Below are 26,554 nucleotides of genomic sequence, written 5' to 3' on the forward strand. Positions count from 1 at the left end.
ACTCACACAAATCTTCCTGCACAATACAACTACTGACACAAATCAACACAAACACCCACACAATAAACCCAAACACACACAACCCCTCACCACAATGCATAGCTCTCATTTTCCACACACATATCAACAAAAATTTAACAGGACAACACATAGACTCACTCACCCTCTTTCATACTTCCCATAAAACAATATACTTGAGTACCAAAACCATTCTGACTTTATGAATTACACATATGGGATAGCACAGGCTTTCAGCTACTTGTACTTACGTGCAACAGGCTGTCTTTCTCCCCCTTCAGTGGGTAGTTTGCATATATTATAGCAGCCTACTAATGCTACCAGTTACCCCTTTATCTCATGTGATAAAGGCCTGTACTGTAGCTCTAAAGGAACTGGGTTCTAACCTTACAGATGCCACATGAGAGGTGCCAACATAATTCCATATAAAGGAATTTCTCATGGCTTTTTTGTGTGTTTGGTTTATTTAAACCTAGGAAATTAAACACAAAATAGTAGGTTAAAAGAATATTATTAAGATTGCAAAGTCAAACATTCAGAAATTTAGAAATTCTAGAATAAAGGCTGACCATTCACCCTTAATTTGCCCTTCATGCATATACATTATGATACAGTTTTTAATTACATGATCACATATTATTTGTTCTCCAAGATCCCTGTCTCTTTCAGCACACAAGATGAGACAGAGGTTTGCAACAAGAGAAAGTATATCATCTTGCATTTAAGCCACTGAACTGAGTTTTTTCTCTGGCTCTGACACAAACTTCCTATGATGTTGGGCAAGATTATCATAATACATACACACAAAGGGTATGAGAAAGTTGTACAGGCAACTTTTATGTCATTTACTAACTTTAAAGTGCTTGGAATTGCAATATTAACATTCTTTTACCTTTGTGTGTGTATGTCATAATATAAAATGTTTCACGCAGACACACACACATTCTGAATTTTCAAAACCTCTAGACACACATCCTGGTGCAGCCTTTGTGGCTGACATCTCTTGGCACTGGGAAATCCCACAGTCCAATTGTGTTGGCCCTGAAACTAGCATATTCCTAGACTTCTGCCGAAGCTCTGGACCCTCTCTGATTTACTGTTTTCCTCTTCAAGGATTACGTGGCAGCATAAGCAAATAACAGATTCTGCAAAGGAATTTCTAGCACCCACACTCAATTCTTAGGCAGCATTAGATATATACTGTGCTAAGAAACAAAAAGAACAGAACCTATGCGCTAAATCTTTGCCTCAGTTTCCCTTCCAAGAACCCTTTGGGATTTGGACAGTGTATTTTCAGGGTCTTAAGACCCACCTCTCTTCCTTCTTCACTTACCTGCTTCTGTTCATTTTTCTCTAAAATGGTTGTTGAGAGAGTCCACCTTTTATAAAGTTGCTGTCCCCTTTCTCGGGTGACCAATCTGAGCTGCTTGCAGTCCCTCATTAGACGATCCACTGCTTGGTACAAGGCCACCTGGGAGAAAGGGTTTCTCTGGATGGTACTTAACTCATTGTCTATCGATGCTTCTATTTGAATAGGAGACTCTCAAGGTTAATGGCCTTTAGTTGCTGTGCACTGTTCACCCTCTGTCAATACTTCAAGATATCCCAGTCCGAGATGGAGGTAAAAAGGAAGGCACAGTACAATTGTACAATCAAAATGGCACTCTCCAAACAAAGTGGAGTTTATAGTCTCATATAGACACAGACATATACTAAATCATCCTATATGCTAATGTCCCCTCATGGAGAGAGAGTACAGTGGAAGCATAGGGGAGGGTGATCAAGCCAGTTGCTTATAGAACTATCCTACCAGGGTGGAGCAGGGACATCAAGAGGAGTGGAGAGAGACAGTTTGCCACAGAGTGGGTGCTTCCTTTTCCCACTGATCTCAGTCATCCATGGAATCAGAAGGCCATACTCCTTGTATCCTCGATGGCTTCCCAAACTACTCTAACCTCGAGGAAGCAGCCTGGCCTTTTGTTCCATATCCACACGTTTTACTTCAGGAAAGTAAACTATCACCCCTGACATATGTCAAAGGAATTTCTAGGTAATGAATGAATAAGAACCACTGTAGGCTTTCACAGTTTTATAAAAAGTTCTATTATTTAACAGAGTATTTTTAGCTTTTAGAGACAGACCTTCTCATGTTTTTATTTATGACAAGGTTTTAATATACTTGTGATTTAATATATCTTCTCCTTATTGGATTCATTAGCAATTTAACTCAACACATGGCCGTACACACTGAGCAGATCAGAAGACAGAAATTAGAAATATTGTTTGCCTAAGAAAATAATCTAGACAAATGAAGAAAGATGAACGAAAACTGTTCTACCACATCAAAGTGTGAAAACACTATCAGAGACAGGCTACTTAAATTTTACATAAATGTCTAAAATCGCTGTAAAAGCTGAACAGCAGATATGATGAAATGTTTCTATCCTAATCAGTTAATTCTACACTCCTGCTAAAATGATCATTTTTCTTAGGTTGGGTATTTCACTTGCTTTTTTCTCTCCAATAAATTACAGATATTACTTTCCACTAGTTACTAACCAGAATTTAGAAGTTTCAAGCACTGTTTAAATGCTTGCAAAATTATTTTTAAAATTGTTTAAAACATGACTTTTATAAACAATTTGAATCTCAGTTTTCTATAACTGCCTATTTGGGATGATTTCTATGTTCTATAACTGCCAGTGTGTGTGTGGATGATTTCTGTGTTCTGCTAATTAATTAATTGATGCTACTGAGCATCATGATTTCAAAAAATTTCTATTCAAGGACAAATTTTCAAGTAGCCTCAGGAAATGGGTGTACAAAATGTAAGACTATTTGAAATTTGGCCTTTTATTAAGAAGGCTTAGAGAGGATTTCTATATTATATAAGGAATAACATATACAAGCTACCCCCAAATCACAGGTGGGTTGCAAAGTATGAGACTGAAAGACAAGTGCTTCCAATTAGCTCAGAATTAATCCCACTTATACAGGGATAAATTAAAGCTAAGCAGAGCACAGATCCAGAAAAATACCACCAGTCACAGACTCTCCCAGTTCCACTCAATGTTTCTTTCTTCTGTTGCTGAGATCATGGTCTTATTCATCAAAGAATCAACCCACGCAGTCTATCCCAGTTAAATGGCCAGTCAAAGCAAACTGTGCTGTCCCAGTACCTCCTGATCTGATTCTGACTCAGACTCTAGATCCCCAAGGATTTTGTCTTAATGGATGTCTGCATTTATATAGTACCTTTTGTCCTAAAGGATCCCTAAACAGTTTGCTATCACCCCACCACTCATCCCCACACACACATACCCTCATCCCACTCTCTGGCAAACACACACATACTTAACTTTAAAGATAACCATATGCATAAATATTTACAAGTTTGGGGTCTATATGGGCATACAAGAATAGCTTCCCCCCCCCCAACTGTAGCCAAATATGGAGTTAGAATTACTATAAATTGTCTAGATTTTTTTTTACATTACATTGTTGGGAGCTTTCCTTTATATGTCATCCAAAAGATGGCCCTTCCATCCAACAACCTCTAACATGATACTGGGCAGCTAGACCAGTCAGTCTCAGAGAAAAAAGTGGGACTTACATAAATGCTGGCATCACTTCCTACTTCACCCTAGGTTTTCCTTGGAAGTCCCCCTGTAGCAGTGTGGCAGGAGCAGAGCGTCCTTGTGGAACTTCTGGGCAGCCTGTTGTCTTCCCTGGGTGGGAAGAATTCTCTATTTCTAATGTTCACTGAGGTGGGCTCCGCCCCAACAGCTAATTGTCCCTTCAGTATTATCTCCTTGTGGGTGTGGCTGAGGGGCTCTGCTGCAAAAATGTTCTACAACAGCATTTCTCAAACTGGGGCCCACAGTACTCCAGGGAGTCCACAGGCCCCGCTGATCAACTCCTCCCCTCTCTCCCTCAACTTCTCCCCCTCCTTCCCAGTGCTTCCTGCACACCAGGGGGCCATCGGTCTCACTGATCAACTCCTCCCCCTCCCTCCCAGAGCCTCCTGCATGCCGGGGAACAGCTGTTCAGCGGCATGCTGGAGGCACTGGGAGGAAGGGGGAGGAGCGGTGATGTGCCCAGGGGAGGGGACAGGGAATAGGTGGGACAGGGGTGGGGCCTTGGGGGAAGGGGTGGAGTTGGGGCGGGGGCTGAGCGGGGGGTTGGAGGTCTCTGAAAAATTTTAAATCAAAATGGAGGTCCTCAGGTTGCTAAAGTTTGAGAACCGCTGTTCTACAACAAAAAGCAAATGTAACTCAGTACTAGGCCATCCCCCTGTCTTCCGGGGGCCTCTCTACACAACTCTGCATGCAAAGTTCCTTTCCTAAACAGTTTGCAAGCAAAGTTCCTTTCAGGCAGAGAGGTAGAGCTCCTTCCTAGCCAGAACGGACCAGGTTCTCTCTTTTTATTTTCCTTCAAGGCTTGGCATTGGCTGCAGGTATAGCGAGGCAGGGCTAGCAGAGAGCAGCAGCTCCCTTCTCTGCTGGTATAGGGCCTCTCTGCCTCATCACTCTCCCATACAAGAATTGACTATGGCTCATCCTGTTTAGCTTAAGAGATCACAGCCCTAGCTAGTACTCATGTACAGTCACACAAGAGTATTGGACACTTATGGCTTATCGACACAAACAACTAGATTGTGGTGAGCTGGGGTGTGAATCTACTCTGCACTTGTCTGCCATGATCTAATGGCCATTGTGCACTCTGCTGCCACACACTAACAGTTCATTAGAATGCTTTGATCTAGCCTTTTTGAAACAGGACTAGCTCAAAGAGTGTTCATACATAAGAACATAAGGGCATGATAGTGCCCTTCTGCTCTATCTTACCAGTTAACACCTGAGTATTAAAAAAGATTGTTTCTATATAGCTGTGGCCTATGCACAACTAAAGGAAGAGAAGAACTGGCAATAGGAAATATCATACGGAATGAATGAAAGAGACAGAAGAGAATGAAAGAAAACTGCAAAACTTTACATAGTAAACAATGGTAGAGTAATGAGGTTGTCTTTTTTTTAAGCAATCATAATGATTTTTTTTAAGGGACCTACCCACAAGATATTTATTTAGCAAAATTAATATTCTCAAGTTTATAGTTATCCATCTCCCTCATGACCCGTGAGACTGTTTATGTCCAAAACATTGTTCTCACTTTCCAAAAAACAACTTTAAAGTGTTTTCTTGCTGCTATATCAAAGTTTTCAGGGTCCTGACTTCCCAAAACTGGCTTTTACCACCATGTAGCATGAAGGATCAGCAGTATTCCCTACTGAATAGCCATTTTTATCAGAATGGTAGCCTGATTCTGTTTCTTTAACCACTAACTTTTTTTTTTTTAATGAGGCTGGGTGGTTAGCTGTGTTATCAATCCTCCCAACTTTATCCAGGCTTGGGACCAACAGCCACATCAAAGTGCAGAAGCAGAAACAAATAAGAGAGGACTGGAAGAGACTAGTTTCCGCCGTGTGTGCCAACACTGGCACAAGAAAAATATAATAATAATAAAAATGACTATATTTTATATATGCAGTGTAGTTGTTTCCATGTTGGTCCCAGGATATCAGAGAAACAAGATGGGTGAGGTAATATCTTCTGTTGGTGAGAGAGCTTCTCTGTTGGTCCAATAAAAGATATTACCTCACCCACCTTGTAGCTCATATTTTATATAGACATGCACACACATGTACACATACACAGAGCTATGTATAAAAAGAATGTAAGTAGAATAAACTAGAAACATAATTAATTACATGTACAAAAGCAGCTAATGAGACGAATCAAAGTACACAGCATGCTAATGAAAGTTAGCAGCTAGGAGAAAATGCATCAGGGGTTGCCAGAATGAAACAGAAAATATATTCCATCTAGAGCTAAATGCTTACGGCATTGTTGTATGTACACATTTACTGAGGCAGCACTGACGCAAAGCTTCAGCAGCACTGTCTACAATAACTGTAGTCAAAATTTTAATTGCACTCTTGCTATTTGGTACATTAGAACCATAAAAACCTTATTATTTTTGTCGCACTGAATAATTTAGTTTTCAGAGTAAGTACAGATGATAACTGTATGCACACTTGTAGTCCTCGCCATTTAAAAGTAAACATTTACCACCAATTACCACACAATGCAATCTGAAATATCACAGTCACTTCTAAGGTTAGGAAAATACTGAGCTATATCATATAGTAGAGTGTGCTATCTAATAGTAAATGTTGATTTTTTTAAAATAAGACCAGGGTTGAAAGTACACTTAACATTACACTTTTATACATTCTACAAGTAAACATACATAACTGTCTCTCTTCATTATGTTTTTTTCTTAAATGAAGGCCTAGAAGTTCAGTTTAAATGATGAGAGTATAGACTTCCACATTTAGCATTCAAATAAAAAGACACAGTTTGGTTTATATTCACTTACAATGTTGCAAGTTAGCATCTTAAACATGGGAGTTTATTATACATGCTTTATTGCACTGCAGCTTAATGGCAGCCTGATCATAATTTTCATATCGGCTTGATGATCCTTTACAGCTGCAACTTTTGCCTTGGCTTGCTGTAATCTCTCACTAGTCTTTTGAGAAACAATGGAATCCAGAACCACTTTTTCTGCCAAGTTTTCTTTTCGTAACATCAATTGCCTGGAGAAAAATAAAGGAAGAGACTTATTCATACAACTTGCAGCCGTGGTTTACCATTCACAGATCAGCTGAGCAAATTTCCGGATAAAAGTCTTGTCTCTAAAACTTAGACTCTTTCATACGTATATGCTCTCGGCTTCTTCTTTATATTTTACAACTGTGTCTAGCTTCTTTGTTCTCCAATTAAGCTAGATTAATTAAATTCATTTTAATGAAAATTTCTGCTAGATTTGGAATTTGACAGACTACACCAGTGATTCTCAAACTGGGGGCTGGGACTCCTCAGGGGGTTGCAAGGTTATTACATGGGGGGGTCGCGAGCTGTCAGCCTCCACCCCGAACTCCGCTTTGCCTCCAGCATTTATAATGGTGTTAAATATATTAAAAAGTGTTTTTAATTTATAACTGGGGTCACACTCAGAGGCTTACTATGTGAAAGGGGTCACCAGTACAAAAGTTTGAGGCCCACTGTACTACATCCATGCTCCTCTTCTTTCACCTCCTTTCCCATAGTAATTAATTTATATATAATTTAGACAGGCCGTAGGAATAATTTTAGCCCCTGTAGGCTGAAGTTTGCCTACAGTGCAGAGGACTATCACAAGGCCCACTGCACCAGGGGTTCTCAAAGGATCTTCCAGGAAGTCTATCAATTCACCTAGATATTTGCCTTGTTTTACAAAAGGCTATATAAAAAGCACTAGCAAAGTTAGTACAAACTAAGAGTAGGTATTACCCAAAAAGAGTAGGTATTCTCCTGTTTATGAGGAATCCTCATGGTCAAACTATTAAAACTTGCACTTATTTAGAATGTTGCATTGTGCTCTAGTTTTTAAACTTGATTAAGCAGTATAGCTGTGGTTAAAAGTCTCCAACTATCTCTATTATCAACCAATTTATGTGGTTTATAATTTGACCATAGTGCATTTCATCAAACTGAACATCAGTAGACAACTTAGCTTCCAAAAGAGGCCAGTATATTTTTAAGGAAATGTAAAAAATAAATCAATTAAGCCTCTAGGTATAGTGCATAAAGTAGGTTCCCCAGTCCACACACAATGTAGATCTTTTTTCACTGCTGTACAGAAAAAACATTCCCCCAAAACAAATAAAAACAAAGCAAAACCCCCAAATCCGATCTAAGAAACAACATCATTACTTATTTTAGTATTAATTTAGGGCCCAATCCTGAAATCCTTACTTAGGCAAAATTCCCCTTGAAAGCAATGGGAGTTTTGCCTATACAAATCTTGAACGGAGAATTTATAACAAGGGACAAGCATGCTCAATTGTCCTTCAGTTCCTTTGCCAATACAGAATCCAGATGGCATAGGACTCCACAGTAGCAAGGAAAGACTCGTGGAATCCATGTGGACAACACTTCTTGAAGAACCACAGTTACTTTATGAGGCCCACATCCAAAAGCCTGAGGCATACTCTCACAGATGTTTCTGGATAAGCATGTAAGCTGCTGATGAAACCTACCATGGTCTTGAATCTTTCCTGTGGTAGATAAGCCCTTGCTGGTATGGAATTTAGCACTGCCCCATGAACTGTTCTCTGCGTTGGCAACAGTGTGATCCTGAGACTCAGAGTAGTGGAAAGATGTGGAATTAGGTGAACTGAATAGTTCACCTGTTGTGGTGATTTTCCTCAAATGAGTTAATTGTTAATGTACAGATATTCCTGGATCCCTTGTCTCCTTCTGTGAGTCACCACAACTGCCAATCACTTGGTGAATACCTATGGTGCTGATGAAAGACAAAGAGCAGAACTCTATACTGGTAGATGCTCCCACTTGGAATCTCAGGTATTTTCTGTGTGTCAGTTGAACTGATATGTCAAGTAAGTGTCTTGTAAAATAGTGAGACAGGAAGCAGGCCTAGGGATTTGGGAATTTAATAATTGGATTATAGAGGCCAACCTTATCATCCTGCATTTGAAACAATAGATGAACCTGTTGCAGGGTGGATTGATTTAAATCAGTGATTTAAATAACCAATTTTAATCATGGCTTAAATCACCAAGCAGGAAACCTTGATATAAATAATCAATTTTAATCTTGTTTTGCATTTGTACTTTTTAGTTATTTCCTAAAGAAAGGTTGATTCTCACTGGTTGGTAACCTTTAAAACATGTTGATTTGCAACTCAAAATAGCATTTATGCTAAATTTGGTGCTTCTTTTTGTTAAAGCATATCTACCTATACTATTTATTTACGTAATTAGATGACAATTTACATTTATTCACTTTCTTAATTTTTACATTTCTGTTATGTTAGAAAATGGTCAGTGATGCATTTGTCATTTGCTAATGATCATTCATTTTTCTTGTGATTTGTGTCAAGCTCTATTTTTATGGACATTAGAACTCAGTTAAAAGTGAACCAAAACAGAATTTTAAAATGGATTTTTTATTATTTAGGTAGCTTTATTTAACTCTGCTGGATACATAAGAAAAAAAGTTTAACAAAAAGGTTATCAAAACAAAACTAAAAAATGTATTAAACAAAGGATTATCTGTAGTTAGTGAACTGAACTCATTGTTTCCAGTTACGATGTCCTTGAGTAGATCTCATCCTCTCACATTTTAGGTTTTTATTCAGAGGTTGGAAAAGAAAAACAAGCGTTCCTGCTTTTTCAATTCCCAATTGGTTTCTTAACTCTGAATGTACTAGTCATTGAACTGAGCTAACTAAATAAACTGAATTGAAGAAAATATTCTCTCTGAACCTGTAGTAGAGACCTCTGCTGTCAAAAGGTGGTTTCGCACTTTAACAAACTCTGGTTTCAGGTGCTTAGTTATTGACCTCCACTAGTTTGGAGGTTTGACTTTCTTTAACACTTGACAACAAACATGGACTGCTTGATATTATTTTAAAATTAATTTAAATAATTGTAATAGATTATAATAAGTTTAGTCCTTAACATAGGTTGTCATAATTTCAGTTAATTTTAAATAAATTTATTTTATTTTAAAAAACTATGTATTTCAATAAAAAATCCAATTTAAATAAAAAAAAAAAACCATTGATTTTTTTTCTACTTTGACTTGTTGTGATATCTCAAATCCAGGATTGGATTCCAGATCTTTCTTCTTCCAAGTTAGAAAATAAGGAAAGTAAAGCCCCATCCCTCTGAACTCCAGGGGCACATCTTCCACTACTCCAAGATTCAGAAGAGAGTCCACTACTTGTCTTAACAACATCTTATGAGAGGGATCCTTAGAGAGGGACAAGGAAGGAGTTGGGCTAGGAAGGGATGGGGACTGAATGGAATACCTCACACTAACAATCTCTAAAACGGTGTGGTTTGAGGTAATTCCATTCCAGGCCTCTCAACAATAAAACAGTGGTTGTCTAAGAGGGGTGGGGGTGGGTGGGAAAGCCTATATAATGTTTAAAGGCTATTTATGGCTTTGATGCCATAAAATTTGCTATTATGAGATGGACACAGTGTGCAGTAGAGGAGGAAAAGGTAGAGGGCCTTCTGTATTGCCCTTCTTCCTTGGCAACTCAGATCCTCATCCAGTGAGGAAGAGGAGATATTTGTTGGGATCAAGCACTTTTCCTCAGCAGGTGTTCTTCATCACTTTCCTGTTCTTCCTGTGGTATAGTGAGAGCCTGTGGCAGCGTCTCCTCTTGAGCAACTCTACAAAGTTTCATAAAATAAGGAGATGTAACGCTAGTTAGGGGTAAGAGGCTGGGGCCAGAGAGGTAGATATCAAGGTATGTGATCTCTCCAAGATCTCATAGGTCTGTGGTTATAGTGATGGCTCTTAGATTCCCTGTCAGATCAGTAGGGATCAGATGAATGGGAACAAGATGAGCAGGTGGAGGATATCTCCTTACTATACTCAGAAGGGTATGAAGAAAATGAGTACTCCTCTTGTAATGGTAGGTTTACCCTATTCAGAATTCTAGGGTGAGCTTAAGTTTCCCCAGCCTTCCACCACTAGAGCTGAAGAGTTCACTAATACCATAACATTACTGGTAGTTGATACTTAAGTGCAGGGCAGTCCCACAGCTGAGGACAATTGTGGTGATTCAGGTTGCACAGTCAGTGCAACATCACTGAGTACCAAAAACAACATTGGCGCTGAGAAATCAGTGGTGGGAGAATCTGTACCATAGCGGTCAGCACTGGCGTCATGGGTGCCAGGGTCATCAGCACCTTGTGCACAAATGTCGGTACCAAAAGGTCAGTCCTGAATGAAGTGCAGACTACTGCCTGAGATGGTACTGTATGTGCTCAGTGACTGGGTTTTGCAAGGGTATCAGAGGGACCAAATTTGGGCCATGAACTACCTCTTTGGCTGAGTAATAAAATGACACCACCAGATCTACTTCTTATGTGTAATCAGAATCACATCTGCTAACTTTAGAGATAAAAATAAGCATTTACTGATTCACAGATTTGACAGCCAGAAGGGACTATTATGATCATCTAATCTGATCTCCTGCACCACACAACAAATTTTCATCCAGTAATTTCTGTATCAAGCCCATAATTTCTGTCTGATCTAGAGCACAGATATCCAGTCTTGATTTAAAGACTTCATGTGATGGAGAATCCACTACATCCCTAAGTAAGTTGTTTCAATGGCAAATTAATCTAACTGTTAAAAAGCTGTATCTTATTTCTAGTCTGAATTTGTCTAGCATCAGCTTCCAGACACTAGATCTAGTTATATCTTTGTCTGCTAGATTAAAGAGCTTGATCAGAAATCTTCCCCACATATAGGTACTTACAAACCATGATCAAGTTACCTCAATCTTCTCTTGGATAAAATAAATAGACTGAGCTTCTTTAGCCTCTCACCGTAAGGCAGGTTTTCCAAACCTTGAATCATCCTTGGAGCTCATGATCAGTTGGGTATCCATCACGACCCTGAAGTCATTTTCTGAGTCACTGCTTTCCAGAATCCAGTCCCCCATCGTGTAAGTGTGACCTATACCTCTTTGTTCTTAGGTGTACACAGTGGTTATATTAAAATGCATGTTGTTCAAGTGAGCCCATTTTACCAAGCAGTTCAGATCGTTCTATAGAACAGATATGGTCTTTTCATTCCATTATTGCTTTTTATTCCCCTTAGCATGGCAAAGCCAATAACTAAGAGGGAGAGAGCTAGATTCTATTCCATCTTGTGCATCATCAACAGAATCATTTACTAAATTTCCAATCAGTTACACAAGTGCAAACCCATTGAAGACAATGGAATTGCTCAGCTGTCACTAATGGCATAATTTGAGACAATAAGGTTACACAGGTGCAACTGGGGGCTTAATACAGCTTGCAGAACTTTTGTTTGTGGTAAATATGGAAATTGGCTCACTCACCTCTCAGATTGGAGGTTGTGTTTGTATTTAAAGAAAAACATTTTTACTGTAAATTAAGCATATTTCATATGGATGTCATTGGAAGCTAACAAACATGGACCCTCACAAGTCATTTTTCAGAGCAGAGCTATGCTTTAATGTGAATGGGTGTCTTTAGGGATTTGGAAAAAAATACTTTAATATAGATAATGTAATTGCCTGAAAAATGTAGTTAGTATGTGGGCAGAATAGTTACATTGCACAATAGAATTTACTTTTCCCATACATTTACAAAATCCTAACTTTCATGGTTCAAGGCTCAACTATTCCAAATTGTATCAAACTGAATTCTAATGAATGCATTGACATCCTGGATTCAATTTTTGCCCCAAAATTGTCTTGGGCAATAAAACTGTTAAAGATTTATTTGCACCACTGATTTCAATCTGACTCTGCTTAGTAAAAATAATATGGCATTGTGCTGCACACAAAGACACTGCATCGTAAGACAAAAAGGTTGCTGTTGTGTCTTATCTGAACAGGGCATAATTAAGCAAGCATATATTTTCTACTATGCAAAGTCTCAAAGGAAAGAATGAGAAATCTTAACCACAATGCTGAAGTCTTGAACTAATGAATACTTTGATGCTTTTTGTTTGCTTTCTATGGACTTTTGACAGTACAATCCAGCACAGGTGATGCTGCATAGTAAGAATAATGTACTGTCTGCTTTATTTTTGTGGGCAAAAAAACCCCCCAATGTTTTCTTTGTGGAATTTTCCCTTAAAAAAAAATCACATTAGTATTGAAATGTGGTTATGCTCACTTTCCTCACTTTATGTAAATGGACAAATCCTGCCCTGTCCTCCTTAGCTATGGAAGGTGGTGCACACAGGGAACTTCCACGCTGATGCAGAGTTGGGTGAGCTGAGGAAGGTGATTCTGAATTCCACTACTTTGTGGATCTGTTGGATTTTCCCTCTGGGAGGCAAACAAATCACTATACAAGCCACTTCAGGCCTGAGGTCTCCCCACCTTCCCAAGTACCCAGCACATGTACCTAGCACTTGTACTCAGATTCGGTGCAAGGGACAGGATTGGCTAAGAGAGGTATTAAGGATGTACTTAAAGTTCCCCTTGATTTTGTGGTTATACTTCTAGAGCAGGGGTCGGCAACGTTCGGCACGCGGCTCGCCAGGGTAAGCGGCACGGGCGAGCGATGTGCTGGCCGCGGCTTCTCGCTGCCCCCATTGGCCCGGGACGGCGAACCGCGGCCAGTGGGGGCCGCGATCGGCCGAACCTGCCGTGTCAGCAGGTAAATAAAACTGGCCCGGCCCGCCAGGATGCTTACCCTGGCGAGCCGCGTGCCGAACGTTGCCGACCCCTGTTCTAGAGGAACACTTTGTTTACAATATTGTAATTCTGATATTTGATCTGTTTTTGGAACTGAGCAAGGATATGATTTATTTGTATTTTTGTTTATTCTACAAAAAAGCATCCAAAACATTCTAACATATGGATGTATTTCAATCTAGAAAAATGATCCACATCCAATCCAGCATTCATATTATACTACTGAGTATTAAGAGAAACATACCTCTGCTCCTGAAAATTTTTTATCAGCTCCTTCCATTTTTCCATATCTTCTTTGTTTTCCTTAACAATGCTCGTTCTTTCCTTTATGGTTTCCTCACTTTTCCTCAATCTGTCAAGTCTAAACAAACTCTGTGTCAAAGAAGCATGCTGAATGCTGAAGTCTTGAATTAATGAATACTCTGATGCTTTTTGATTCTTGGTTTCTAAAAACTGAGCATGCCTTTGCCTTACTTTTTCAATAAATCCTGATCTTCTCGATTTATGTTGTTGTAAAGCTTCTTGAATTCTAATGTCTTCTTCTTTGCATCTTTTCTGAACACCATTCTTTTTCTCCTCAAGAAAACCCTTAATACAGTAGTCAGCTTCGCCTTTGGCAATTTGCATCTGCATAACCCCACATATCTTTTTAGTTTGGATCTCACATCTCTTACTCTCCCTGTAGGCTTTATCAATAACATAAAATGGTTCAAGTCTTACAGATCCATACATTCTAGCAAAAATCCTCTTCTCTATACTTACTGGGTGATTCACAGCTTTAAGCTGTGGAGCAGGATGAACAAGAGAATGAAATGGGTGTACAGCATGCCAAATTTCTTCCTCTTTCTTTTGAAATATCATCAGCTTATCCTTCACGGAATGAAAAGCAGCTTTACAAACTGAAAGCCTAAATTTAGTTTCTACCTGCTCCTCCATATTAGGTTTCTCCACGTCCAAGAAACCTACAATACAAAGAATGCAATATTTAATCTGTGATGCGTATTTGATTATAAAAATTTACTATTTCTTATTATTTCAGACTCTTTATTAGATTTTAATATCTACTGATGATAAATGTCCTATTTAAGTCAATCTATCCTCTTGTGAGTTTGAATTAAATATTATATTACTTTGAAATAAGAATTTAAATGATCTTGTCATATCAGTACAGTATTATCATCTGCCAAAATGTGCTTGTTCAACACACCTAATAATGATAAGCAAAGGCTCAGAGTTAAGTCTAATAGACTGCTTTTTATTGTGTCAAAATGGCTGTACAAAAGTTTTAAAATATTTAATAATAATATTAGTAAGTGCCAACTTAAAAATCAGCTACTATTCTTGTTGGAGCCTAATCCAACCCCTCAATGAATTCAATCAGAATCTTTCAATTTACTTTAATAAGTTTTAGATCAGTACCCTGCTCTATTACTCATCAAAAGAAAATTATGATATTTTTGAAAGTTTCACAAGTTCCTATACCAGCTATCTTTTTAAAGGCAGAATTTTTTAACCTACTGATATTAAAAAAATCACAGCATAAAATAATGTAACAGTTAAATAATATTATTAGAAATAATATCAATTTTTATTCCCATTTTTAAAAATATATCCCTTGCTCAACCTCTATTTCACTGTGTCTCTTAAAATTAAATATCAGTCATATTCAATTGGGTACTCCATCTTCTATATTCATGTCCACAACAAATTCTTTCTCCCTTTTATACTCTGAGTATAATACATGTTGAAATATTGTCATTGGTTTTATTTATATGAAAATGTTTACAGGAGAGGTGTATACAAGGCAATTAATAGTTTTTGCAGAGAATAAAGCACAAAATGAAACTAAAGCTTGTCTGAGTACCATAAATGCCTTTCATTTCAAGCATGTTCCAAAGCCATGGATATTCTTTTTGTTGTATAGTAAGAAAAAAGAAAATTCAAATAAAAATAAAATAAAATAAAATAAAATAAATGATTATCTTGCCTCGTGTGGATTTTAAAGTTTTTTGCTGCTACTTTTTTGGACTTTCCACTGATGTAACTTGGAGGTAGTGGGAACTATTGTTCAAGAGCAGGTTCAAAAACAAATAAGTGTCCAAGGGAATGGCCTGGGTAGAAAGAAGTGATGGGATGAGATATATCTGTGGCAAATGGTAAATGAGGGTAGATATGTGACATGGTATCAAATTTGCATAAGCTTTTATTTAATAACTAATTCAATCAAATCAACTGAATTAAATTAGACAGGGTGATCCTTGTTGAACTGCAGCCTGACCCATCTGCCTTGATGACCCATGCCATCACAGGTTTCAGCAAAAATCATGACACTCTCTTGATCTGTGGCTTATTCGGCTGGACACCCACCCTCCCCATGCAATGGTTCACCTGAGCAAGCATCCATCAGGTTCCAAAAGGTTCCATTTTGGAACAGGCTATGCAAGTCCTAGCAGTGACACAACAACCCACTACACTGGCTTTAGTACAGGTGTGCTCCCTTCCCTCATCTGTTGCAAATGGCAAGACTCTATGCTGCACATAGTAATCAGTTTAAATTTGTGTGCCTCTCCCCCTAGTCTATGTACACAGGGGCCAGGTCACTTAATCTAGCTACTCTCTTGGAACATGCTCTATCTGAAACACTACCAACTGACTATAAAAAGTCAGAGTAACTAAATAAACAGCAAACAAGCTGTGACACAAACATGAAACACAAAAATAAACATGTATATGATGAAAACCAACTCAGTAAGGCAGAAAATTCTTCAAGGGAATCTCCAGGACTTCAGAGGTGGTCAGATCTAATTTCACATGCCCCTGGGATCAATCCAATGTAGAGCAGAGGTGGGCAAACTTTTTGGCCTGAGGGCCACATCTTGGTATGGAAATTAGATGTCTTCAAATCACCAGGGCCTGATGAAATGCATCCTAGAATACTCAAGGAGCTGACTGAGGAGATATCTGAGCCATTAGTAATTATCTCTGAAAAGTCATGGAAGACAGGAGAGATTCCAGAAGACTGGAAAAGGTCAAATATAGTGCCCATCTATAAAAAGGGAAATAAGGACAACCCGGGGAATTACAGACCAGACAGCTTAACTTCTGTATCCAGAAAGATAATGGAGCAAATAATTAAGCAATAAATTTGCAAACACCTAGAAGATAATAAGGTGATACATAACAGTCAACATGGATTTGTCAAGAACAAATCGTGTCAAACCAACCTGATAGCTTTCTTTGACAGGGTAACAAGCCTTGTGGATGGGGGGAAGCGGTAGATGTGGTATATCTTGACGTTAGTAAGGCTTTTGATACTGTCTTGCATGACCTTCTCATAAACAAACAAAGGAAATACAACCTAGATGGAGCTACTATAAGGTGGGTGAATAACTGGTTGGAAAATCATTCCCAGAGAGTAGTTATCAGTGGTTCACAGTCATGCTGGAAGGGCATAATGAGTGGGGTCCCACTGGGATCGGTTCTGGGTCCGGTTCTGTTCAATATCTTCATCAATGATTTAGATAATGGCATAGACGAGTACACTTATAAAGTTTGCGGACGATACCAAGCTGGGAGGGATTGCAAGTGCTTTGGAGGATAGGATTATAATTCAAAATGAGCCAGACAAACTGGAGAAATGGTCTGAAGTAAATAGGATGAAATTCAATAAGGACAAATGCAAAGTACTCCACTTAAGAAGGAACAATCAGTTGCACACATACAAAATGGGAAATGACTGCCTAGGAAGGAGTACTGTGGAAAGGGATCTGGGGGTCATAGTGGATCACAAGCTAAGTATGAGTCAACAGTGTAACGATGTTGCAAAAATACCAAACATCATTCTGGGGTGTATTAGCAGGACTATTGCAAGCAAGACACGAGAAGTAATTCTTCTGCTCTACTCTGCGCTGATTAGGCCTCAACTGGAGTATTGTGTCCAGTGCTGGGTGCCACATTTCAGGAAAGATGTGGACAAATTGGAGAAAGTCCAGAGAAGAGCAATAAAAATGATTAAAGGTCTAGAAAACATCATCTATGAGGGAAGATTGAAAAAAATGGGTTTAGTCTGGAGAAGAGAAGACTGAGAGGGGACATGATAACAGTTTTCAAGTACATAAAAGGTTGTTACAAGGAGGAGGGAGAAAAATTGTTCTTCTTAACCTCTGAGGATAGGATAAGAAGCAATGGGCTTAAATTGCAGCAAGGGTGGTTTAGGTTGGACATTAGGAAAAATTTCCTACCTGTCAGAGTGGTTAAGCACTGGAATAAATTGACTAGGGAGGTTGTGGAATCTCCATCATTGGAGATTGTTAAGAGCAGGTTGGACAAACCCCTGTCAGGGATGGTCTAGATAATACTTAGTCCTGCCTGGAATGCAGGGGACTGGACAAGATGACCTCTCAAGGTCCCTTCCAGTTCTATGATTCTATGTTCAGCTCATGCACTTCTCTCAGAGCTTTACAGTGCCAAGGAACATAGTAAGAAGCATGAAGTGAATTTTTTGGCCTTTGTGGCTTTCATTTAAGGACTTACTGTTATTTTTATGCAATAATTGCATTTGCAATATAGCCATGGTCACAAAAGGATTTTTTGTTTTACCTGTTTTCTGATCAAATCCACTTCTTACATGTGTGCCAGTCAGATTGCTTCATTTACTGATAAAGTAAGTTTAAGTACTGTAAGAACTGCAGAGCCAATATGAGTAGTTGCATAGGAGCATGCTATATTTTGTTCTGCCTCACGCATCATCATGCAAAACAAGCCATATGCTGACTATAGAATATTTATTGTTGACAATGTATGAGGGTAAAAAGAAAATGGCTTGATTTCAAGATACTTGAAGTGCTGTCAGTTTAAAAAATCTTGTTTTGATTTGAAAATTGAGCAATTTTGTTACAGAGTGACTTAAGGAGAATAAATATCAAACACCAAAATGTCATTTTACAGAATCATTTTTCTGATCATAATCATATAAGAAGTGTGCATAAACATTCTCTCTTTTCAAGCTGAAAAGGTTTTTTTGTGGGTGAAAACTGGAGAAAGGTTTACATTAAGTTTCCTTTTGAAAAGGGTATATAACTACATGTCAGTAATAGAATACATGAGTTTTACCTAAGATTTGTGGCAAATAATGTAGATCAAGCTCATGTCTCATATTTCAGATATTTTCCCCCCTGCCATCCCCAATACAATAATCCTTTGACTATGTCAACAGGAATAGTTCAGTATGTCTACTAGGATGTTCTCTTACTCTTTGAGGTATGTGGGAATTCAAAAATGCTTTTCTTGAAATCATTCTATTCATTGTTAAGAGGGACTCCCAACATACATATAAGGCAGACAGAGTGGCCTCCTGTGTTTCTTTAGCACATCACTTACTGAGTCAACGTTTCCTTATGTATACTAGATTTTTTAAATGTCTACAATGCTTTAAAGACTTTGTTCAGTAACAAGATGTTATTATAGACATTATTTTGATTTCCTGGCATGATCACACCGCTATGGTTGCACAAGTCTCTTATGAAAGCGCTCAGCCTACACTGCATACAACCAATCGTAACTTAAATTAGCCACTTGAATTAACAGAATAACTAATAGCAACAGTAGGTTGTACTGGGGAGCAATTACATACAATTAAATATCATGAATTATATTAAAATAAGAAGCACCTCAAAATGCAACCGGTGAAAGTACTGACAAGGTCCTTTAAATAATTTACAAACTTGACATTAGACTGAGTAAAAAGTCCCCTGAAAACCCATGTTTGAGGAAGATAAAAATTGTTGATGTTATAGGGCACCATATTCTCCATAATTTCACCATTCAAATAAAAATTAAAGATTATGATATTAAGAGAGACAAGGTGGTTGAGGTAATATTTTTTATTGGACCAACTTATGTTGGTGAGAGAGACAAGCTTTCAAGCTACACAGAGCTCTTGTTAAGGTCTGGGAAAGGCACAATTGCTATGTCTACTGGCAACTGAATGACAAAATGTTTGTCTTTCAGAGGTGTTAAAAAAACACCCTCCCAAAAGACAAAAGTTTTGCTGACGACAAGCACCGGTGGGAAGAGCGCTTTGTCAGTAGGAGTGCTCTCCTGCCGACACAGCTAACGCCGCTCTTTGGGGGTAGAAGTTTTTGTCATCAGGAGAGACGACAAACAGCAGCTACACTGCGTGCCTTTTAGCGGCACAGCGGTAACGACACAGTCGTGTTGCTAAAAGCTGCGTAGTCTAGACATAGCCTAAGTGTGTCACAGCTAAATACATGATCAAACAGATAGTTTAGCATAAATAGTTAGCACATATTTTAAGGGATCGTTCAAGGTGAAGTAGCCCATTAGCACCTCTGCAGACACAGGACAAAAAGGGGAGTTAGTGGGTTGCAGATTGTTGCAATAAACCATAAATCCAGTGTCTTTACCAAGACCATGATTTTTAGTGTCTAGCAAAGTTATGAATTTAAGCTCCCAAGCTTGTGTTTTGAAAGTGTTGTGCAGGTTTCCCTTCTGGATGAGGACTGATAGGTCAGATATAGCGTGATCACTTTGTGGAAAGTGTTCACCCACTTTCCTGGACACCACGATCAGCTTCAACAATGGAACCCTATGGACAAGTGTATACAAGAAACCCACGATCACCACACCTACCTTCGTAGATCCAGCAACCTCTCCAAAACCCCCAAGAAATCTGTTATCTCCCGCCAGGCCCTCAAATTCCACAGAATATGCTCCAAACAGAAAGTCCAGGATATACACCCAGGGCCGGTGCTACCATTAAGGCGAACTAGGCAGTTGCCTAGGGCGCCAAGATTTGGGGGCGCCAAAAAGCGGTGCCCCCAATTTTTTTAACAGCGTTCCTATGCCCCCTCCCCGAGCGCGCGGTCGCCGCTCCACTTCTCCTGCCTCCCAGGCTTGCAGCGCCAATCAGCTGTTTGGCGCCACAAGCCTGGGAGGGGAGGAGAATTAGAGCGGAGGCGGCATGCTCGGGGAGGAGGCGGAGCAGAGGTGAGCTGGGGTGGGGAGCTGCCACACAGCACCCCGGGGGGGGGAGCTGCCGTGAGGGGGGCCCCTCAGGGCGGAGGGGGGGGCGCAAGGTGGAAGTTTCGCCTAGGGCGCGAAACTTCCTTGCACTGGCCCTGTATACACCTTAACACACTCAAAACCACCTTCACCAAACAAGGACACTCCACCAGAGAAGTAGGTCACATCATGGAATGGGCAACTCAAATACCCCGAGAGAACCTGCTTCATACAGAGATAAACACCCCTCTGAGAATGCATATCTCTAGTTGTTACCTACCACCCCACACTGGAACCCATTCAGGGTATCATCAAACTACAACCCATGCTAAATGTGGACCCCATCCTGAAAGAAATCTTTCCCTGAACCCCTTCTAGCTTTCAAATAACCCCCCAACCTCTCCAAGCTCATCATCAAAAGCAAGCTCCTCACAGACAAGGACACACAAACGTAAAGCCGCACCAGACCGCTCTCATGGACCGGCACTGGTAGGTGATGAGAGACACACTTTGCCAGTGGGTTTCACAGATGTTTGCTGACAGCAGAGCAATAGTGAAACTCCGGAATTTTCGGTTCTATTTAAAGCTCTAGATGGGAGTGTGCTCTAGTGGGCACAGATTCTTCTGCCCGTTTCCCCTAAGGTTGATCCCTCCTGCCCTTTTCCCCTCCAACCTGTCTCTGTCCCTGCCCCGGGCTCCCTTTTCCAGTTTCACTTTCCTTGCCTAACCAATCTCCACCCCTCAGGATTCTCATCCCAATCCCAGTATCCTTGACCACCTAGTCTAGTTTCCCCATGTTGGCTTACTATCCAAGTTCCAATTCCCACCAACCCACCTCCACATACACACTCCCAGTTTCTCCCTTTCCCTACACCCAGTCTCAGTTCCTACCTCCTGGCTCTGCATCCAGTCTGTCTCTTTTCCCACACTGGCTTTCACGCCTAAACTCCCCTCTCCAGGCTCCTCATCCCGTCTCAGACTCCGCACCCACCTCATCCTCAGTTTGTTGCCCTGACCTCTCTTTTCCCTGGCTTCTTCTCCCAGTTTCTTTGCCTAGCCATTCCCCAGTCTGCTCCTGCATCCTAACTCCTTATCAGATCTGTCTCCCCTTCCTCCTGCCTCATTCTCATTCCCTCACACACTGGTTCCTGGTCCCAGGCTCCTTGTCCAGACAGTCTCCCCCCAATTCATTGTACAATTTCCATGTGCCCCCTAGCAAAACTGAATTCCAGTCCCAGTCTCCTTGCCCAACCTATCCCAGCCTCGTCAAGTCTAATTTCAGCCTCTCCTCCCAGCTCCCAGTTTCTTTCCTCTCACCTCCAGTTCCAGTCTCACCAGACAACTTTTTCTTCTATGCTGCCAGAGTGCCAGTGAGAGGGTCATTGAGAGCACAGGAGAAATAAACTACTTGCTCTCACTCCCAGTCTGACTCAGAGCAGCAATTACAGGGAAAGTCAGGTTCCCAGACCAGTCTCCCTCTCTGGGTTTCTCATCCAGTCTCATTGTCCGGGCCTCTCCTTGCTCCTTGTCCCAATCTCTTTGCCTAGCCAGTTCCAGTTCTTCCCCCACACTCTGGCCTCTTTCCAGATCTGTCCCTCAGTGCACCACTGGTTCCCAGGCTCAGTCTTCTTGCCCAGCCAGTCCCCCTAGTTCCCAGACCCAGTCTCTACCACCCCCACAAGTCTCCAGGCCTAGTCCACACCACCCAGGCTCCTTGTTCCACTCTATTCCCCCAGCCCTCCCCTACAACACCCTAAGTCTGGCTCTTGTCCCCTTTGTATTTGAATCAAATGGCCTCCTCCTCCACGCTGTCTGGGAGGAGTCATTGAGAACACAGGAGAGGCAGGCTCCATGCTCCCAGTTCCACTGCTTGGCCCATCCTCAGCTCAGAGCAGTCATTATTGGGACAGGCCTGTTTTGCTCCTATAGCCCTGGGCTGGAGAGAATGTGCTCAGTCATTCACAGGAGCTGTGAGGGGATGGAGAATGCTCCGTTGCTCTGTAGGGTTGATGCATGCACAGTCTGGTCAGTGCTAGGAGCTGTAAAAGACTCAAGCATGCTCAGTCAGGATGGAATTTTCAGAGATTTTAGCTATTAAACTCTAGCAAGTCTCCACAGAGCATGTGTAAAGTACAATTTCTTAAAATTTTCCAAAGGCTTATAAATTGGCCAAATGTTGGTGGATTTTTGTTGGGGTAACAAAATGCACATTCCTGACACAAAGGCCAACCCCTCCCAGCCCCCCCCCCCCAGGCAAATTTCGAGTGCCTGTTCCAAAGAATGGGGGCACTAGTGTTGTTCAAAGAAAGGGTCACCAGGATTTTTTAACATAGGCAAGATAATGTATTGCTCCCTAGACTCGTTCTTGCAAATGGCTGAACTGGTTTGATTGAAATTTAAAACAAAAAAACAGCTTGAGTCAGACACACGGATGGAAAAAGTTAGCCTAAATAATTAAAGTTTGGCAAAGTTATAAGCAACTGAAAATAGGGTTTGATAATGTGAAGTATCGACCAACTTTAATTAGAAGTGACATTACCAGCCCCACCTATAATAAATAACTACAGTAACTCCTCACTTAACGTCCTCCTGCTTAACGTTGTTTCGAAGTTACGTCGCTGCTCCATTAGGGAACATACTCGTTTAAAGTTGTGCAATGCTCCCTTATAACGTCGTTTGGCTGACTTTACAAGGGAGCATTGCACAAGTTCCTCTTCTCCCCCTCCTCCCCCTCCCTTCCTCCCTCCCTCCCAGCGCTTCCCCCGCCACCAAACAGCTGTTTGGCGGTGCTTAGGACTTTCTGGGAGGGAGAGAGGGAGCGATAAAACTGCCCCCGCCCCTCCCCGGCAGGCAGGGCCACCTGGAACGCAGGGGCTTTAGGGGCTGCAGGGCCCTGGGCTAAGGAGGTCCCGGGGCCCTGGCCTGCAGCTCTAAAGCCCCTTTTGGAATGCGGCCCTGCGAGCGCCAGTTCTCTCCGGACGGCTTTGAAGGGGAAAGCGCCGCTTCTCTCCGGTCACTGGGTGCGCGGCTGCTCCTGCTCCTCCTGAGTCCTCCAGCCCGTGCTCGCAGGACCACATTCCGAAAGGGGCTTTAGAGCTGCAGGCCAGGGCCCCGGGGCCCCCTTAGCCAAGGGCCCTGCAGCCCCTAAAGCCCCTGCATTCCAGGTGGCCCTGTCTGCTGGGGGGGGGGGCAGCTCCCAGAATCGCGACCATGGGGGCAGTGCAGCACTGCACAGAGCCACCTGCACACCCCCTGCACCAAACGGAAGCTGCCCCAGCTAAGTGTTCTGCACCTCCTGCCTGCCCCAGCCCTGAGCCTCCTCCTGCATCCCCACCCAGAGCGCCCTCCCGCACCCTAACTCCCTCCCAGACCCCGCACCCCACCCAGAGCGCCCTCCCGCACCCTAACTCCCTCCCAGACCCCGCACCCCACCCTGAGTGCCCTCTGCACCCTAACTCCCTCCCAGACCCCGCACCCCCACCCTGAGCGCCCTCCCACACCCTAACTCCCTCCCAGACCCTGCACCCCCAGCCCTGAGCCCCAGGGGTAAGCCAGGGGCACCTCCCCGCCACAGTACAGTACAGTATTGTACAGTATATAATGCCTTTTGTCTGCCCCCCAAAAATTTCCTTGGAACCTAACCCCCTGCATTTACATTAAATCTTATGGGAAAATTGGATTCATTTAACATCGTTTCACTTAAAGTTGCATTTTTCAGGAACATAACTATAACGTTAAGTGAGGAGTTACTGTAATATCGTTGCTAAAATCTTTCCAAGTAGCTTTTTCTCATTTACAGTTAGTTAGATTTTTTATTTTATAAAGTATTACAAAAAGGATTAGATTACTAACCCTTCCTCGGTGGAATTCTTTGTTCCTCTAGTTTTTTCTTTTTTTCTTTTTTCCTCAATGTGGATGAAATGGAGAAAACTGGTTGTTGTCTTTTTCTTCTCAGACATAAAACAGGAAGCTTTTTAAAATTATTCATATATAAGACCTGTTAACAAAACAAATTTTATTTTAATTAAACATGCCATTATAATCAAGAAAATGAAGATTTGTAGCAATAATACAGCATATACTACTTTTTCCTATAAACAATTAGATATTCTATATACTTTTTTACTGATTTGACAAAAAAAATCCTTCCTTTTTTTGTAGGCTGCTACCCCCTTTTTGCAAGACTATTTGTTACTAGGCAGAGTCCCTATTTGCTTGGCTAGGTGAATACTTATTCCAACCCCACACCTCTGTAATCCTGGAAAAAATCCCAGCTTTTAGTCTAAACAACTCTTCACTCATCATCTGTTATACCAAGATGCATTCCTTTGTAGTTTTTCAGTGACAAGGACACCTTATCTTTAGCTGTGTGAACAAACAAGGAGCCCTAAAGAACAGTTTACGATATTCTCAGTTTTTTAAGTGAATACAGTGCTTGCTTGTAAAACACATTTGAAGCTCACACCCTTTATTTATCCACAGAACTGGTACATGATACGCAGTAGCAGTTCACGACACGTTGTCATGCAAAAATGTCTAATCCTTGACCTACTGTTTCCAACTCTAGGGTGAGAGGCGGTTTTTGTTTCTCTGCCCACTGGCATTCTGGCTTTTTTGCTGAGACTGTCATACAAGGATGCCAATTGATACTAACTGAGGCGATGCATTTTATGATGTAGATACCAGCCAACTGGAAATTGGACTGAAACTCATTTCACGTACACTGCCAAACAGCTATCAGATAACATTTTTCTCTCTTAGAGCCATGATTCTCTTCTTGTAGGGGTTAGGCCCAGATGCACCTAGAAAATCACAGGAACAACACTACAATCCACAAAGCCTGAGTTAAGTGCCTAGGCTCCCTATACACTAATGGGGAGACATAGGCAATCCACAAAAGCCAGCACACTAGGCAGAGAGCCTCCTAAACTAGCCAGTGGGAGATGCAAACGAGAGAAGTGTGTCCTAAGTCATGCCCCTCTCTCAGAGATTGGTGCCTAAATCTGAGCTGCAAGGAGGTGCCTATGCCTTTAAAACACTTTCAGTAACAGAACGCCTATCAGCAGCATTGCATTTATTTCACTGGTTTTGTAAAATCAGACAAAATGCTTGCATATTTCTACATTATATCAACAGACTGATGGCAGGTACATACTTGAGTTTCATTCTTTCTCCTGGAGTTTCATCAGTTATTAATGTGATCCAGTTAGCTTCCTAGATTACTTCTGAAATACTCGCAAATTTTCACCATTATCACTAATATTTCCTTTGAATACCACAGGATGCTATTCTCAATTTAAACCATTTGTTCAGAACTCTGGCACTATTGCTTCACTGCTTTATTAGATTGATAAGTCTGCCTTCATCATGTTCATATTCCTATAATATTCCTTCTCTTTCAAGAAATTACAATTTATGTGTATGATTATTTTGGAGCAGTCTTAACATTATCAGATTAATATTTTACTTCACAGTTCTAATCTTCCACAGTACTAAGAAAATACAACTCCTGGACAATTTAATAGGTGCCATAACTTAAATTCATAAAGGATGTTTTTATTTAGGAATATATTTTAACTAGTTAAAAACAAAAGTTAAACACAACTTGATAAGATACAGTACATATTTTTTTAATTAAAAATCATCATAAGCTTGAAGTAAGACATTTTAAAAGTTCAATAAAAGATTCGGCAATAAGGAAGAAAATATTGAATAGCTTTACAAACTGCTCACTGTAAAACTTGTGGGGCATCACCACTATGCCGAATAACAAGGTATGAAAGTAAAGAAAGCATGTCCTGCTGATAGGCATTGAATTTGAAGATGTGTGCACAGTGTCTCCAGAACAACTAAGTGATACATGGTATAAAGCATCTTTTTGTTTGAGTCCAACTGATGCAGAAGTATTCAGAGGCTGAAAAGCAAACCTGAACACTACAAGGTCAATGGTTGCTACATTCTTTTACACCAAGCCAAGCCTATATTTGACCTTGAGTGTTTATCCTGGCTTGGGTATGTTGGTAGTTTAGATTCTCTGGTTAAGTTGTACAGGACAGAGAGCAGAGACTTCTCAATAGCCTAATCAAGGTTGGAATTTTATTATGATATTCTGAGTTTGCCAGAGCAACTAAATTGTTAGTAAGTCCCTTTCAAGAGGCTGTTGGTAAGATTTTTTAATATTAG

The 26,554-nt window shown here is 40.7% G+C and overlaps 1 protein-coding gene across 1 annotated transcript in view; it reads right to left on the reverse strand.

The window, feature by feature from the left end:
• Window positions 1–6,493: 6,493 nt before the first annotated feature.
• Window positions 6,494–26,554, reverse strand: part of LRRIQ3 (leucine rich repeats and IQ motif containing 3) — a 65,894-nt gene continuing 45,833 nt past the window's right edge. The window contains exons 5-7 of the mRNA XM_065410197.1: window positions 24,224–24,368; window positions 13,593–14,310; window positions 6,494–6,677 (exon numbers count right to left, since the gene is read on the reverse strand). Of these exons, the coding sequence (XP_065266269.1) occupies window positions 6,494–6,677; window positions 13,593–14,310; window positions 24,224–24,368 (1,047 nt within the window). The remainder of the gene's footprint in view (window positions 6,678–13,592; window positions 14,311–24,223; window positions 24,369–26,554) is intronic.

Source organism: Emys orbicularis, chromosome 8 (genome assembly GCF_028017835.1).
Source record: "Emys orbicularis isolate rEmyOrb1 chromosome 8, rEmyOrb1.hap1, whole genome shotgun sequence".
In the NCBI taxonomy this organism is placed as follows: Eukaryota; Metazoa; Chordata; order Testudines; family Emydidae; genus Emys; species Emys orbicularis.